Source organism: Tursiops truncatus, chromosome 13 (assembly GCF_011762595.2).
Source record: "Tursiops truncatus isolate mTurTru1 chromosome 13, mTurTru1.mat.Y, whole genome shotgun sequence".
Classification (NCBI taxonomy): Eukaryota; Metazoa; Chordata; class Mammalia; order Artiodactyla; family Delphinidae; genus Tursiops; species Tursiops truncatus.
In genome coordinates, this window is record NC_047046.1 from 66013982 (window position 1) to 66029258 (window position 15277).

The 15277-nt window shown below is 35.4% G+C and overlaps 1 protein-coding gene across 3 annotated transcripts in view; it reads left to right on the forward strand.

Annotated features, from left to right (window-relative positions):
- The window catches only part of SMAD4 (SMAD family member 4), a 58165-nt gene that overhangs the window by 34683 nt on the left and 8205 nt on the right, over positions 1 to 15277 (forward strand). For all 3 annotated transcript variants that reach the window (XR_012325414.1, XM_019937064.3, XM_019937066.3), the window contains exons 9-10: positions 7727 to 7910; positions 8934 to 9102. Coding sequence is in view for 2 of the 3 variants with exons in the window: in XM_019937064.3 (XP_019792623.1) it covers positions 7727 to 7910; positions 8934 to 9102 (353 nt within the window). In the remaining variant the exon portion in view is untranslated. The remainder of the gene's footprint in view (positions 1 to 7726; positions 7911 to 8933; positions 9103 to 15277) is intronic.

The following is a 15277-nucleotide window of genomic DNA, read 5'->3' on the forward strand; positions in this document are numbered from 1 at the left end:
TGCCATGGAACTTTACTTGTAAATAGTATTCTTCAGTATGAACTAGGAAATGCATGTACTTGGATCTCATTTTTTTAACCAGCGTTGAAAACATTCGTGACTTCAGGATATTATTTGTAACAAAATTGACTGTTTGGGCTGATTGTTAAAGACCTTATTAAAGTGCTGTTACTGTTTATTGCTGCCAAAACATTGGGTAATTGTTATCTTGTCTTAAACAACCTCTTTAGTTTTAGCTTCAACCAGTATACCTGCCTGTTATGTTGGCTGAAGCTTCTTGTCCATAGCATAATGTGATGCCTTTAATAAAGAATTTTACTATAAGGAACAGCTTCATAAATATTTCAAAACTAGCTTTTTAAGAAGGCACTTCAGTATATCGCTAGTTTTCATGTTCTCATGATAATAAAAATATTTAAAGGAATGTTTGTGGTTAGTTGGTCGTTCTGTATGGCAAAACATTTGAATTATTAAGTTTTTGAATCACCCAGTTTTCATGTGGTCTCTTTTATTAATACTTCATTGGAAAGTACTTTTTTCCTTGACAACATTTTGAAAAGCAATTAGATACATAGACTTTACAGGATTTTTGTTTTTAATATATTTTAAGCATTAATCATACTTCATTTTAACATCTTTTGGGAGGTTTGAAGAAATGTATTTTTTTTGTCATTCTGAGTATCTTTTTATATTGTTGAAAATTCTAGGTCAGCCAGAGTTCATAAATGGCACAGTGAGATGCAGATAAATAATTGGTTTATCATAGAAAACTTTCGATCTCTAATAAATGGCACTGGCCTTTATTCCCCCCTTATGTCGGACCCCTTTCTGCTCTAGGGCTTTTGCATTTGCCTTCCTCTTGAGCTGTTCATTCACAGTCTCCACATAGATACATGGTCTTTCAGGTCTGACTTTTTCGGATAGGATGTGCCCCTGGTCTAGTCTGAAGTACCTTTCCACTCATCTTCTGTCCCATACCTTGTTTTATTTTCTTCACCGTGTTTATCATTACCTGAGTTACCTTGTTCATTTATTTGATTACTTGTCTGCCTCTGCACCTCCATGAAAATAGGACAATAGCTGCCTTGTTTACTGCTGTGTGTGCCTACAGTGATTCTTATGTACCCCATAAATACCTGTTATTTAAAAAAGGAAAATCAAATAATTTGCATGTATGTAGGCTCTATGTAATAACTGTATTCAAACAAAAATTAGAAATACTTGATCAACGATATTTGCAAACCAAACCTAGTAGTGGCTCTCTTTTGCCCAATTATTTAAAATCATTTATTGAAGTTCAAATGAATACATTCAACACATTTTCAGAGTTAAAATTGTAGTAGTTTGAGTTATTTGTAGTGAGGTGAATGGACCTAGAGACTGTCATACAGAGTGAAGTAAGTCAGAAAGAGAAAAACAAATACCGTATGCTAACACATATATATGGAATCAAAAAAAAAAATGGTTCTCAAGAACCTAGGGGCAGGACAGGAATAAAGACACAGACATAGAGAATGGACTTGAGGACACGGGGAGGGGGAAGGGTAAGCTGAGACGAAGTGAGAGAGTAGCATGGTCATATGTACACTACCAAATGTAAAATAGATAGCTAGTGGGAAGCAGCTGCGTAGTACAGGGAGATCAGCTTGGTGCTTTGTGACCACCTAGAGGGGTGGGATAGGGAGAGTAGGAGGGAGACACAAGAGGGAGGAGATATGGGGGTGTATGTATATGTATAGCTGATTCACTTTGCTATACAGCAGAAACTAACACACCATTGTAAAGCAATTATACTCCAATAAAGAGGTTTAAAAACCAGTTTTAGCGAGGGCAGACAGCAGAAGCAAGAAGAACTACAATCCTGCAGCCTGTGGAATTAAAACCACATTCACAGAAAGACAGCCCTCTGCCTTTTCATCTCGTCTATGTACCAGATGAAGGAACAAGATAAAACCCCAGAAAAACAACTAAATGAAGTTGAGTTAGGCAACCTTCCAGAAAAGGAATTCAGAATGATGATAGTGAAGATGATCCAGGACCTCAGAAAAAGAATGGAGGCAAAGATTGAGAAGATGTAAGAAATGTTTAACAAAGACCTAGAAGAATTAAAGAACAAACAAACAGAGGTGAACAATACAGTAACTGAAGTGAAAAATAACACTAGAAGGAATCAATAGCAGAATAACTGAGGCAGAAGAACAGATAAGTGACCTGGAAGACAGAATCGTGGAATTTATGGCTGCAGAGCAGAATTTAAAAAAAAAAAAATGAAAAGAAATGAAGGCAGCCTAAGAGATCTCTAGGACAATATTAAATGCAACAACATTCGCATTATAGGGGTCCCAGAAGGAGAAGAGAGAGAGAAAGGACCCGAGAAAATATTTGAAGAGATTGTAGTCGAAAACTTCCCTAACATGGGAAAGGAAATAGCCACCCAAGTCCAGGAACCGCAGAGAGTCCCATACAGGATAAACCCAAGGAGAAACACACCAAGACACATAGTAATCAAATTGGCAAAATTTAAAGACAAAGAAAAATTATTGAAAGCAGCAAGGGAAAAACGACAAATAACATACAAGGGGACTCCCATAAGGTTAACAGCTGATTTCTCAGCAGAAACTCTACAAGCCAGAAGGGAGTGGCATGACATATTTAAAGTGATGAAAGGGAAGAACCTACAACCAAGATTACACTAGCCGGCAAGGATCTCATTCAGATTTGATGGAGAAATCAGAAGCTTTACAGACAAGCAAAAGCTATGGAGAAATCAAAGGCTTTACAGACAAGCAAAAGCTAAGAGAATTCAGCACCACCAAACCAGCTCTACAACAAATGCTAAAGGAACTTCTCTAAGTGGGAAACACAAGAGAAGAAAACAACCTACAAAAACAAACCCAAAACAATTAAGAAAATGGTATTAGGAACATACATATCTATAATTACCTTAAACGTGAATGGATTAAATGCTCCAACCAAAAGACACAGGCTGGCAGAATGGATACAAAAACAAGACCCATATATATGCTGTCTACAAAAGACCCACTTAAGACCTAGGGACACATACAGACTGAAAGTGAGGGAATGGAAAAAGATATTCCATACAAATGGAAATCAAAAGAAAGCTGGAGTAGCAATACTCATATCAGATAAAATGGACTTTAAAGTACAGAAGGTTACAAGAGACAAGGAAGGATACTGCAGAATGATCAAGGGGTCAATCCAAGAAGAAGATATAACAATTATATATGCACCCAACATAGGAACACCTCAATACATAAGGCAACTGCTAACAGCTCTAAAAGAGGAAATCGACAGTAACACAATAATAGTGGGGGACTTTAACACCTCACTTACACCAATGGACAGATCATCCAAACAGAAAATTAATAAGGAAACTCAAGCCTTAAATGACACAATAGACTAGATAGATTTAATTGATATTTATAGAACATTCCATCCCAAAACAGCAGATTACGGTTTCTTCTCAGGTGCACACAGAAAGTTCTCCAGGATAGATCACATCTTGGGTCACAAATCAAGCCTCAGTAAATTTAAGAAAATTGAAATCATATCAAGCATCTTTTCTGACCACAACGCTATGAGATTAGAAATCAGTTACAGGGAAAAAAACGTAAAAAACACAAACACGTGGAGGCTAAACCATACGTTACTAAATAACCAAGAGATCACTGAAGAAATCAAAGAGAAAATCAAAAAATACCTAGAGACAAATGACAATGAAAACACGACGATCCAAAACCTATGGGATGCTGCAAAAGCAATTCTAAGAGGGAAGTTTATAGCAATACAATCCTACCTCAAGAAACAACAAACGTCTCAAATAAACAATCTAACCTTACACCTAAAGGAACTAGAGAAAGAAGAACAAACAAAACCCAAAGTTAGTAGAAGGAAAGAAATCATAAAGATCAGAGCAGAAATAAATGAAGTAGAAACAAAGAAAACAGTAGCAAAAATCAATAAAGCAGGGCTTCCCTGGTGGCGCAGTGGTTGAGAGTCCGCCTGCCGATGCAGGGGACACGGGTTCGTGCCCCGGTCCGGGAAGATCCCACATGCCGTGGAGCGGCTAGGCCTGTGAGCCATGGCAGCTGAGCCTGCGCCTCCGGAGCCTGTGCTCCACAACAGGAGAGGCCACAACAGTGAGAGGCCCACATATCGCAAAAAAAAAAAAAAATCAATAAAGCAAAAAGCTGGTTCTTTGAGAAGATAAACAAAATAGATAAACCATTAGCCAGGCTCATCAAGAAGAAGAGGGAGTGGACTCAAATCAATAAAATTAGAAATGAAAAAGGAGAAGTTACAACAGACACCGCAGAAATACAAAGCATCCTAAGAGACTGCTACAAGCAACTCTGCTAATAAAATGGACAACCTGGAAGAAATGGACAAACTCTTAGAAAGGTATAACCTTCCAAGACAGGAAGAAATAGAAAATATGAACAGACCAATCACAAGCAATGAAATTGAAACTGTGATTAAAAATTTCCCAACAAACAGAAGTCCAGGACCAGATGGCTTCACAGGTGAATTCTATCAAACATTTTGAGAAGAGCTAACACCCATCCTTCTCAAACTCTTCCAAAAAATTGCAGAGGAAGGAACAGCCCCAAACTCATTCTATGAGGCCACCATCACCCTGATACCAAAACCAGACAAAGATACTACAAAAAAAAGAAAGTTATAGACCAATATCACTGATGAATATAGATGCAAACATCCTCAAGAAAATACTAGCAAACAGAATCCAACAACACATTAAAAGGATAATACACCATGATCAAGTGGGATTTATCCCAGGCATTCAAGGATTCTTCAATATATGCAAATCAATGTGATAACACTATATTAACAAATTGAAGAATAAAAACCATATGATCATCTCAGTAGATGCAGAAAAGCTTTTGACAAAATTCATCACCTATTTATGATAAAAACTCTCCAGGAAGTGGGCATAGAGGGAACCTACCTCAACAAAATAAAGGCCATATATGACAAACCCACAACAAACATTCTCAGTGGTGAAAAAGTGAATGCATTTCCTCTAAGATCAGGAACAAGACAAGGATGTCCACTCTCACCACTGTTATTCAACATAATTTTGGAAGTCCTAGCCACCGCAATCAGAGAAGAAAGAGAAGTAAAAGGAATACAGATTGGAAAAGAAGTAAAACTATCACTGTTTGAAGATGATATGATACTATACATAGAGAATCCTAAAGATGCTACCAGAAAACTACTAGAGCTAATCAATGAATTTGGTAAAGTTGCAGGATACAAAATTAATGTACAGAAATCTCTTGCATTCCTATACACTGATGATGACAAATCTGAAAGAGAAATTAAGGAAACACTCCCATTTACCATTGCAACAAAAAGAATAAAATACCTAGGAATAAACCTACCTAGAGAGACAAAAGACCTGTATACAGAAAACTATAAAACACTGATGAAAGAAATTAAAGATGATACCAACAGATGGAGAGATACACCATGTTCTTGGATTGGCAGAATCAATATTGTGAAAATGACTCTACAACCCAAAGCAATCTACAGATTCAGTGCAATCCCTATCAAATTACCAATGTCATATTTTGCAGAACTAGAACAAAAAATCTTAGAATTTTTATGGAATCACAAAAGACCCCGAATAGCCAAAGGACTCTTGAGGGAAAAAAAACAGAGCTGGAGGAATCAGACTCCCTGACTTGGGCTATACTACAAAGCTACAGTAATCAAGACATTATGGTACTGGCACAAAAACAGAAACATAGATCAATGGAACAAGATAGAAAGCCCAGAGATAAACCCATGCACCTATGCTCAACTAATCTATGACAAAGGAGGCAAGGATATACAATGGAGAAAAGACAGTCTCTTCAATAAGTGGTGCTGGGAAAACTGGACAACTACATGTAAAAGAATGAAATTAGAACACTCCCTGACACCATACACAAAAATAAACTCAAAATGGATTAGAGACCTAAATGTAAGACCAGACACTATAAATCTCTTAGAGGAAAACATAGGAAGAACACTCTGATGTAAATCACAGCAAGATCTTTTTTGGTCCACCTCCTACAGTAATGGAAATAAAAACAAAAATAAACAATTGGGACCTAATGTAACTTAAAACTGTTTGCACAGCAAAGGAAACTACAAAGAAGACCAAAAGACAACCCTCAGAATGGGAGAAAATATTTGCAAATGAATCAATGGACAAAGGATTAATCTCCAAAATATATAAAGAGCTCATGCAGCTCAATATTAAAAAAAAACAACCCAATCCAAAAATGGGCAGAAAAACTAAATAGACATTTCTCCAAAGAAGACATACAGATGGCCACGAAGCACATGAAAAGCTGCTCAGCATCACTAATTATTAGAGAAATGCAAATCAAAACTACAATGAAGTATCACCTCACACCAGTTAGAATGGGCATCATCAGAAAATCTACAAACAATAAATGCTGGAGGGGATGTGGAGAAAAGGGAACCCTCTTGCACTGTTGGTGGGAATGTAAATTGATACAGCCACTATGGAGAACAGTATGAAGGTTCCTTAAAAAACTAAAAATAGAACTACCATATGACGTAGCAATCCCACTACTGGGCATATACCCAGAGAAAACCATAATTCAAAAAGACACATGCACCCCAATGTTCATTGCAGCACTATCTACAATAGCCAGGACACGGAAGCAACCTAAATGCCCATCGACAGACAAATGGATAAAGAAGATGTGGTATATATATACAATGGAATATTGCTCAGCCATAAAAAGGAACAAATTGGGTCATTTGTAGAAACGTGGATGGATCTAGAGACTCTCATACAGACTGAAGTAAGTCAGAAAGAGAAAAACAAATATTGTATATTAACGCATATATGTGGAACCTAGAAAAATGGTACAGATGAACCAGTTAGCAGGGCAGAAATTGAGACGCAGATGTAGAGAACGGACGTATGGACACCAAGGGGGGAAAGCGGTGGGGGGAAAAGCAGTGTGATGAATTGGGAGATTGGGATTGACATGTCGACACTGATGTATATAAAATGGATGACTAATAAGAACCTGCTATGTAAAAAAACAATTTAAAAAAATTATAGTAGTTAACATGAATGGACTTCACTAAAAATACAGATGGGACAAATGACCTTTCATCCAAGAGACAACTGAAAAATCCTGCTCACAGAAACTGTGTAGTTGGAGTGTAATTAACCTTGACTCTTGTCTGTGATGTCTGGCTTGGTTATGCCCTCTCTCTCATTTAGGGATCTATAAATATATACCATAGATTGATGTTATTCAAGAACACTTCTCTGAAATACGTATTAGAATCAGTGTGCTTTAAAAAAAAATAAAAGTTCAAACTACGTAGAAAATATTATGTGCAGTTAGATGAAACATCATGGTAAAAAAATTTATGTTTCTAATTTCCGTTTTTTAAATTCCCTGTTGATTGGGTACTTTCAGGTAAGAACCAAATTCCAGATTTTAAAAATGACTTTAAGTTTCAAGAATGTAAGATACTAAGCTGAAAAGTAGAAGTCATGGCAGTGCGTACTTTATAATGCATTATAAATTCTTTTGTGGGCTCTCTCTTTCCTTCACCCTTTAAGAAAAGCTTTGTCATATGGAGTGAAAGTGAAAGCCTTAAATCTTTCTCACATGATTGGCTGTTCTCTCCCATTTATCTCCTATAGCTCCTGAGTATTGGTGTTCCATTGCTTACTTTGAAATGGATGTTCAAGTAGGAGAGACGTTTAAGGTTCCTTCAAGCTGTCCTGTTGTTACTGTTGATGGTTATGTAGACCCTTCTGGAGGAGATCGCTTTTGCTTGGGTCAACTCTCCAATGTCCACAGGACAGAAGCCATTGAGAGAGCAAGGTATTGATTGTATAGTTAGATAGTTAATTTTAAAAATTGAACATAGTACATTGTCTTTTATTCAGAGATATCTTTCAATGTAAATTATGTTTTCGGATATAAAAGAATAAAGATCGTCTTGAAAATTCAGAATTTGTAAGCATTTCATTTGAATTGTAGATGTTTGTTATTTAAAAGATGATAAAATACCGTGTTTTTTAAAAGTCAGTGAGGTTTCTGTGTTTTGAATCATAACTAGACCTTTTGGAACCCAGTTTGAAAACTAGTTTTTATTTCCTCTGATTGTATGGTATTTCTCCAAATTTACTGAGAGGAAATAACATAAAATGAAGACATGTTTCCACAGGTGTTATTTATAATGGAAGACTGATAATAAAAGGTAAATGGTTAAGTAAATTTTAATACACTTTCATTTTTATGCAGTCATTAAAATATAAAAAGTTTACATAATCAAATGTAAATACTTAAGATGAAATATTACAGGAAAACATACACAATTTTAGGTACTGTGTGATCTCAACTCTTTAAGGAAATGTGTGTGTGCATAAGCACATAATCTTGGCTCTATCCCTAGCTGTGTGATTTTGGCAAATTATCTACTCTCTAAGCCAGTGCTGTCTAATAGAATTTTCTGTGATGAAGGAAATGGTTTATATCTGTGCTGTCCAGTATAGTAACTTCTAGCCACATGTAGCTGTTGAGCAGTTAAAATTTGGCTCATGTGATTAACTGAATTTTTAAATTAATTTAAATTGAATTGTGAAGGTTAAGTGAGAATTTATATCGAATGTTCCTGACACATAATAAGCATTATGTGAATGTTCATCATTATTACATATGAATAGGATACTAAAAAAAATAAACATACAGAAATGTTAACAGTGGCTATCTTTTGGTTATGGTGTTATATAATGTCCTTTATTCTTTAAAATTTTTCAGTATTGGGTATGCTATATAATCTGAACTAAAATTTATTTTTAAATACTTATCAAAATGAAATGTGATTCACTTTTTCTTCCTAAGGTTGCACATAGGCAAAGGTGTGCAGTTGGAATGTAAAGGTGAAGGTGATGTTTGGGTCAGGTGCCTTAGTGACCACGCAGTCTTTGTACAGAGCTACTACTTGGACAGAGAAGCTGGGCGTGCACCTGGAGACGCTGTTCATAAGATCTACCCAAGTGCATATATAAAGGTTAGTTGCAATTTTACTCAAATATTTTAGACTTGGAAAGCTCTGTTTGTTGTTTAAAGAATTGAGATGGAGGTGGGAGGAGTGTAAAAATGTCTCTTTATGTATTAAATAAGAAATTATGTTTGTATATAAAACACATTTCCTGGGCACTTTTATTGATATGATTGGTTATTTAGTTTTGTGGATGCATTCATGCCCTATTGTTTTATTAGCAAATTTGTTAAATGTTTTAGGGTAATACACAGGCTCTTGAAAATACTGAGTGAAACCTCCAAATTTCCTTTGATATAAAATATGTAAAACTCAGACTCTGAAATTGCATCTTAGCCAACCTTTAGGATTTTATGGAAGGGAATTCTAAAAGTATAGCTTTTCACATTAAGAACTGAGAAATGAAAAATTCTTCAGTACCACTTTTTTTAAGGTTAGTTATTTTGTGCATTAAATAGTTTTATTTACTATTATTTTGCAAATTAAGCCTGAAGTATTTTTCATTAATTATTACATATTCAACCTATTTTAATTTATAACATACACTGTTTTTGAAAGTGGAAGATGGTAATTAGATACCCTAAATATATTTCTAATTTCAGATTTTTCACCGTCATCCTCAGCATGTTTAAGATTAGCTATTGTAAGTTAGTGGAATTAACTCTGCCTCATCACTTAGTCCTAGGAAATTGCTTAGCACACAAATAGAATTATCTTTATTTGTGTTTTCTAATTTTTCCACAAGGAATTTTGCTTATTTGTGCTTTATTATTTTTAAGTGGTGCTGTGTTTCCTCGTATGCTTTGTAGTCTGTTTAATATTTGTTGGCAAGTTTTTCTCAAGAGATTTTATTTTTTATTTTTTCCTTCCTGTCATGGCTTCTCCCTGTAGGGCAGTTTTGCCTTAGTCTGGCACCCTGGGATCCACATCTCAGGACCAATTCTTATATTTAGAAGGTAGAGGAATTTTTGTCCCTTGAGGAAATTGAGTTCCAATCCCCAGGTATTCTCAGGGCCTAATTTCCTGTTGCATAGATTTCTCTGATGCTTTCCTATGCCATGGACAAGAATTTTATTCCTAATTGCATTTCTGAATTAACTGTCAAACTGTTTTACCAGCACTTGATTTATGGGCAGGTGCCCAGTTGTAGCCCTTGGAGAGCCTGTTTTCTCATTCCACATCACTCTGAGAAGTCAAATTCCTGTCCTCTACACCTGTTTGGTGCTGGTACCCCAAGTACCTTCTGTCTTTCGTCCTTGCTCTCCACTGTGGATTTTGTTTATCCATCATAAGTTAATGGACATGAGTTGTGTCTGCTTTTTGGCTATTATGAATAATGCTGCTATGAATAGTCATGTATAAGTTTTTAGGTAGATGTATTTTTTTCATTTTCTTGGATATATGCCTAGGAGTGGAGTTGCTGGATCATAAGATAACTCTATGTCTGACTTTTTGAGGGACTGCCAGACTGTTCTCCAGAATGGTAGTGCTGTTTTACATTTCCACCAGCAATATATATGGAGGGTTTCTGTTTCTCTATATTCTCACAAACACTTGTTATTATCTGCCTTTTTTATTTTAGCCATCCTAGTGGATATGAAGTGGTATCTGCCTCATTGTGGTTTTGATTTGCATTTCCTTAATGGCTAATAATGTTGAACTTCTTTTTGTGTATTTATTGGCCATTTGTGTATCTTCTTTGGAGAAATGTCTGTTCAGATCTTTTCCCATTTTTTAATTGGATTTTTTAGTCTTTTTATTATTGTTATAAGCGTTCTTTATATATTCTGGGTATCAGTCCTTTATCAAATACATGATTTGCAAATATCTTCTTCCATTCTTTGGCTCGTCTTTCACTTTTTGCATGATAATGATTTGCAGCACAAAAGTTTTAAAATTTAGTATAGTCTATCTATTCTTTGGTTGCTTGTGCTTTTGGTGTCATATCTAAGAAACCATTGCCTAAGGCAAGGTCATGAAGATTTATGCCTATGTTTTCTTCTAAGTGTTTTATACTTTTAGGTCTTACATTTAGGTCTATGATCCATTTTGAGTGAATTTTTGTGTATGGTGTAGGGAAAGGATTGTTCTTTTGTATGAGCACCAGTTGTTCCAGCAACCATTTGTTCAAAAGACTGTTCTTTCCCTTATTGAATTATCTTGACACCCTGTTGAAAACTCAATTGACCTTAAGTGATAAAGGGTTTTTTTCTGGGCCATCAATTCTATTTCGTTGCTGTATATATCTATCCTTGTGACAGTACTACCCTTTCTTGATTGCTATAGCTTTGTAGGAAGTTTTGAAATTGGGGAGTGCGAGCTCTCCAACTTTGTAATTTTTCAGGATTATTTTGGCTATTGCCAGCCCCTTGGATTTCCACATGAATTTTATGATTGGCTTGGAAGATATCTATTTTTAATAGTTTTTCTAGCCTTTGTATATGTTTGGAGCAGAGAGCAAAGGTGATTATGCATAACTATGCATCCATCTTGACTACAAGTCTCTGGATTACTTGTGCAATTAGAAGTGAATGGACAGAGGACTACAGTGTTGAATATATACTTTGTGCCAGACAGTAGTTATGAACTTAACGGATATGAGGTAGTATTTAAAACATTTAAGCTTAAAAAATGTGGAATCTTGTATAATTAATTTCTAGGATTGTCAAATAATGTAGGATCTCTATTTTGGTACAAATGGTCCTTGAAAAGCCACCCAGGTATGAGACGTGTCATCACTTGATAAACCACTGTCATGGATAGATTTTTATAGCAATCTCAGACTTTTGCCTTGAACAATAAATAACTCTCTTGTGGTACATTTTAGTGGAGTAAAAAAATCCCATTTTTGTTATATTAACTAAGATTTAAAAATAGTTATTTCTGTTTACTAAGTATATTGTTCTTCAGAAGAGTCTTCTCATTAGCCAGAAAGAGATGCAAGTTTATCCTAAATCTAACCATTGGCCTTTTCTTCATTTACTAATTTTTTGGGCCGCAGTAACTAAAGTTTAGGTTGTCAGGTAGATTTTCACCAGAGATCATGTTACTGGGGTGAATTGCATACAGATACATGAACCCTTGGAAGGAGTGCCCTTACATTGGGGAGTCCACATGGGGGAATCCATCCCTACCCCCAATACACATACATACACACAAACACATTTTTTTCTTTTTAGTTAAAATGAGGAAAACATAGGTTTAAAGAACCATTCTTTCATTTTATAAACCAAGAAGCTAGGATTAATTGTATTTTTTTTTTCTCCTAAGATGTTGATTTTTTTTTCCTGCTTCTCTTATGATATAGCAGTCACCTTATATTTATGAAAATCTGATGTAACAAAATGGCATTTTACAAGCTTTAAATGGAGCAAATGTTTGAATTCTGTTTAAGTGGCATTGCTCTTTTGCTTTCAAAAGTAAGATCTGTTTTGTTTTTGTTGCTTAAGCAGTAGACACTCAGGTTTTTTAAGAGTTTTTTTGAGATACTGAGATAATTCACATACCATATAATTCACCCATTAAAAGAGTACAATTGAGTGATTTTTAGTATATTCACAGAGTTGTGCAACCATCACCACAATCAATTTTAGAACATTTTCTTCACCCCAGAAAGAAACCTTGTACTCTTTAGCTGTTACCTCCCAAAACCCATTTCCGCCAGCTCTAGACAACCACTAACCTACTTTTTCTCTCTATAGATTTGCCTACTCTGAACAGTTTTTATAAATGGAATCATATAATGTGGTCTTTTGTGACTTCTTTCACTAAGCATAATGTTTTCAAGCTTCATCCATGTAGCATATATCTGTACTTAATTCCTTTTAGGGCTGAATGATATTTCATATACCACATTTTGTTTATCCATTCATCAGTTGATGGACATACGAGTTTCTACTTTTTGGCTATATTATGAATAATACCACTATGAACATTCACGTACAGATTTTTGTGTGAACATACGTCTTCATTTCTCTTGCATATACCAAGGAGTGGAATTGCTGGATCATAAAATAACTCTGTGTAACTTTTTAAGGGACTGCCAAACTGTTTTCCAAAGTGGCTGTAGCATTTTATATTTACAGCAGCAGTATATGAAGTTTCTGATTTCTCTACAGTCTCATGAATACTTGTTACTATCTGTCTTTTTGATTTTAGCGATCCTAGAGGGTGTGAAGTGGTATCTCATTGTGGTGGTTTTTGATATGCATTTCTCTTATGATGATGAGTCAGGTTTGTTTTTGAACACATATGTTAGGGGCAGGGGGCAGGCTGTGTTTCTAAACCACAGCTGGACTAGGTTGAAGGTTATTATGATCCCACTTAAATTTATTCCCAGTTACTATATATCATGATTCTTACCTCCAGGTCAGATTACTTAGCAAGTCCTTAAAGCAGTCTTATATTCAGATGCCCGGTATACCACCAACACAATTATCTGTTTCTCTTTCTGGATTACTATTTCTTGGTGTTGATTTAAACAGAGTACTGTAATTGAGCCTTATAAAGAAGAATGCCAAAATTTGACTCCTGGTTGAAAGGGAATATCCTGAAGACACTCACCTTTGTTAAATAATAAGTTTGTAATAAACTTATATGAGAGTAACCACAGGAAATGTGTTTAAATAAATGAAATCAGAGGTAAATTGTTGATTAGCCCAGGGGTGGTGATGAAATATGTTTTGGATCTGAGCCAAAAAGAATATTTAAAACCTTTGGTTACTTTGAATTGTTTTTATCAACAACTCAGTCAAATTTTGAAAGGAAGATGGTTGCATTTCAATGAAAGCCTTAATTTTACTATCCAGTATAACAGATGAAACCTATTATGGTATAGACAGAGTATACAGTGGGGAGGCAGCCTGAGTTTTAGTTAGCAGTATAGCCAATAATAGGTCTTTTGGTGTGGGTGCTGTAATTACATAAATAACCCATGTGGAAAGAAGGTTTGCTGAGGTGCTTAATGAATCGTTTTTACTACATCTGCAGATAAAAGGTTTAAAATTTCATCTCTGTGGTTAATATGTGCTCCTGGTGTTAGCATAGATTTAGAGAGTCGTAATTAAGACAGTCGTAATTATGATTGTTTATAACATATTGTAAAGAACCTATGTGTGAATATCTCTTGGTTATTTTTAATAACTCATGGTGGAGGTGGGGATATGTTGAGAACATATTGAACCCTGGGAATTTATAAGTAAGCTGTATTCCCTCCTCCCGGGCCATACTAGGTTAATGATGGTTAAAAAAAATTTTTTTTAAGTGGTTGTAAAGACCTAAATGTGAAACATAAACCTCTTAGAGGATAACATAGGAGATGACCTTGGGTATGGCAATGACTTTTTAGATACAACATCAAATGCAGGATCCATGAAAGAAACAGTTGATAGGCTGGACCTCATTAAAATTAAAAATGGCTGCTCTACGAAGGACAGTGTCAAGAGAATGAGATGATTAGCCACAGAGTGGGAAAATATATTTGCAAAAGACACATCTGATAAAGGACTGTTATCGAAAATATAGAAAACACTTAAAACTTAACAGTAAGAGAACAACCTGATTAAAAAATGGGCAAAAGACCTGAATAGATGCTTCAGTGAAGAGGATACATTGATAGCAAGTAAGCATATGAATAGATGTTCAAGTTCATGTCATTAGGGAATTGTGAATTAAAACAACAGTGAGATACCACTACATACTAGTAGAATGGCTAAGATCCAAAACACTGACAAAACCAAATGCTGGCCAGGATGTGGAGCAACAGGAACTCTCATTCATTACTGGTGGAAATGCAAAATGGTACAGCTACTTTGGAAGACAGTTTGGTAGTTTCTTACATAGCTAAATGTATTCTAACCATATGATCCATCAGTCACACTCCTTAATATCCACCCAAATGATTTGAAAATGTATGTCCACACGAAAACCTACACACGGATGTTTACAGCAGCTTTATTCACAGCTGCCAAAAACTTAGAAACAACCAACATGTCCTTTAGTAGGTGAATGGGTAAATAAACTGTGGTACATCCACAGAGTGGAATGTTATTCAGCACTAAAAAGAAATGAGCTGTTAAGTCATGAAGAGACATGGAGGAACCTAAAATGCATATTACTAAGTGAAAGAAGCCAATCTGAAAAGGCTACATACATGTTGTATGACTCCAACTCTGTGACATTCTGG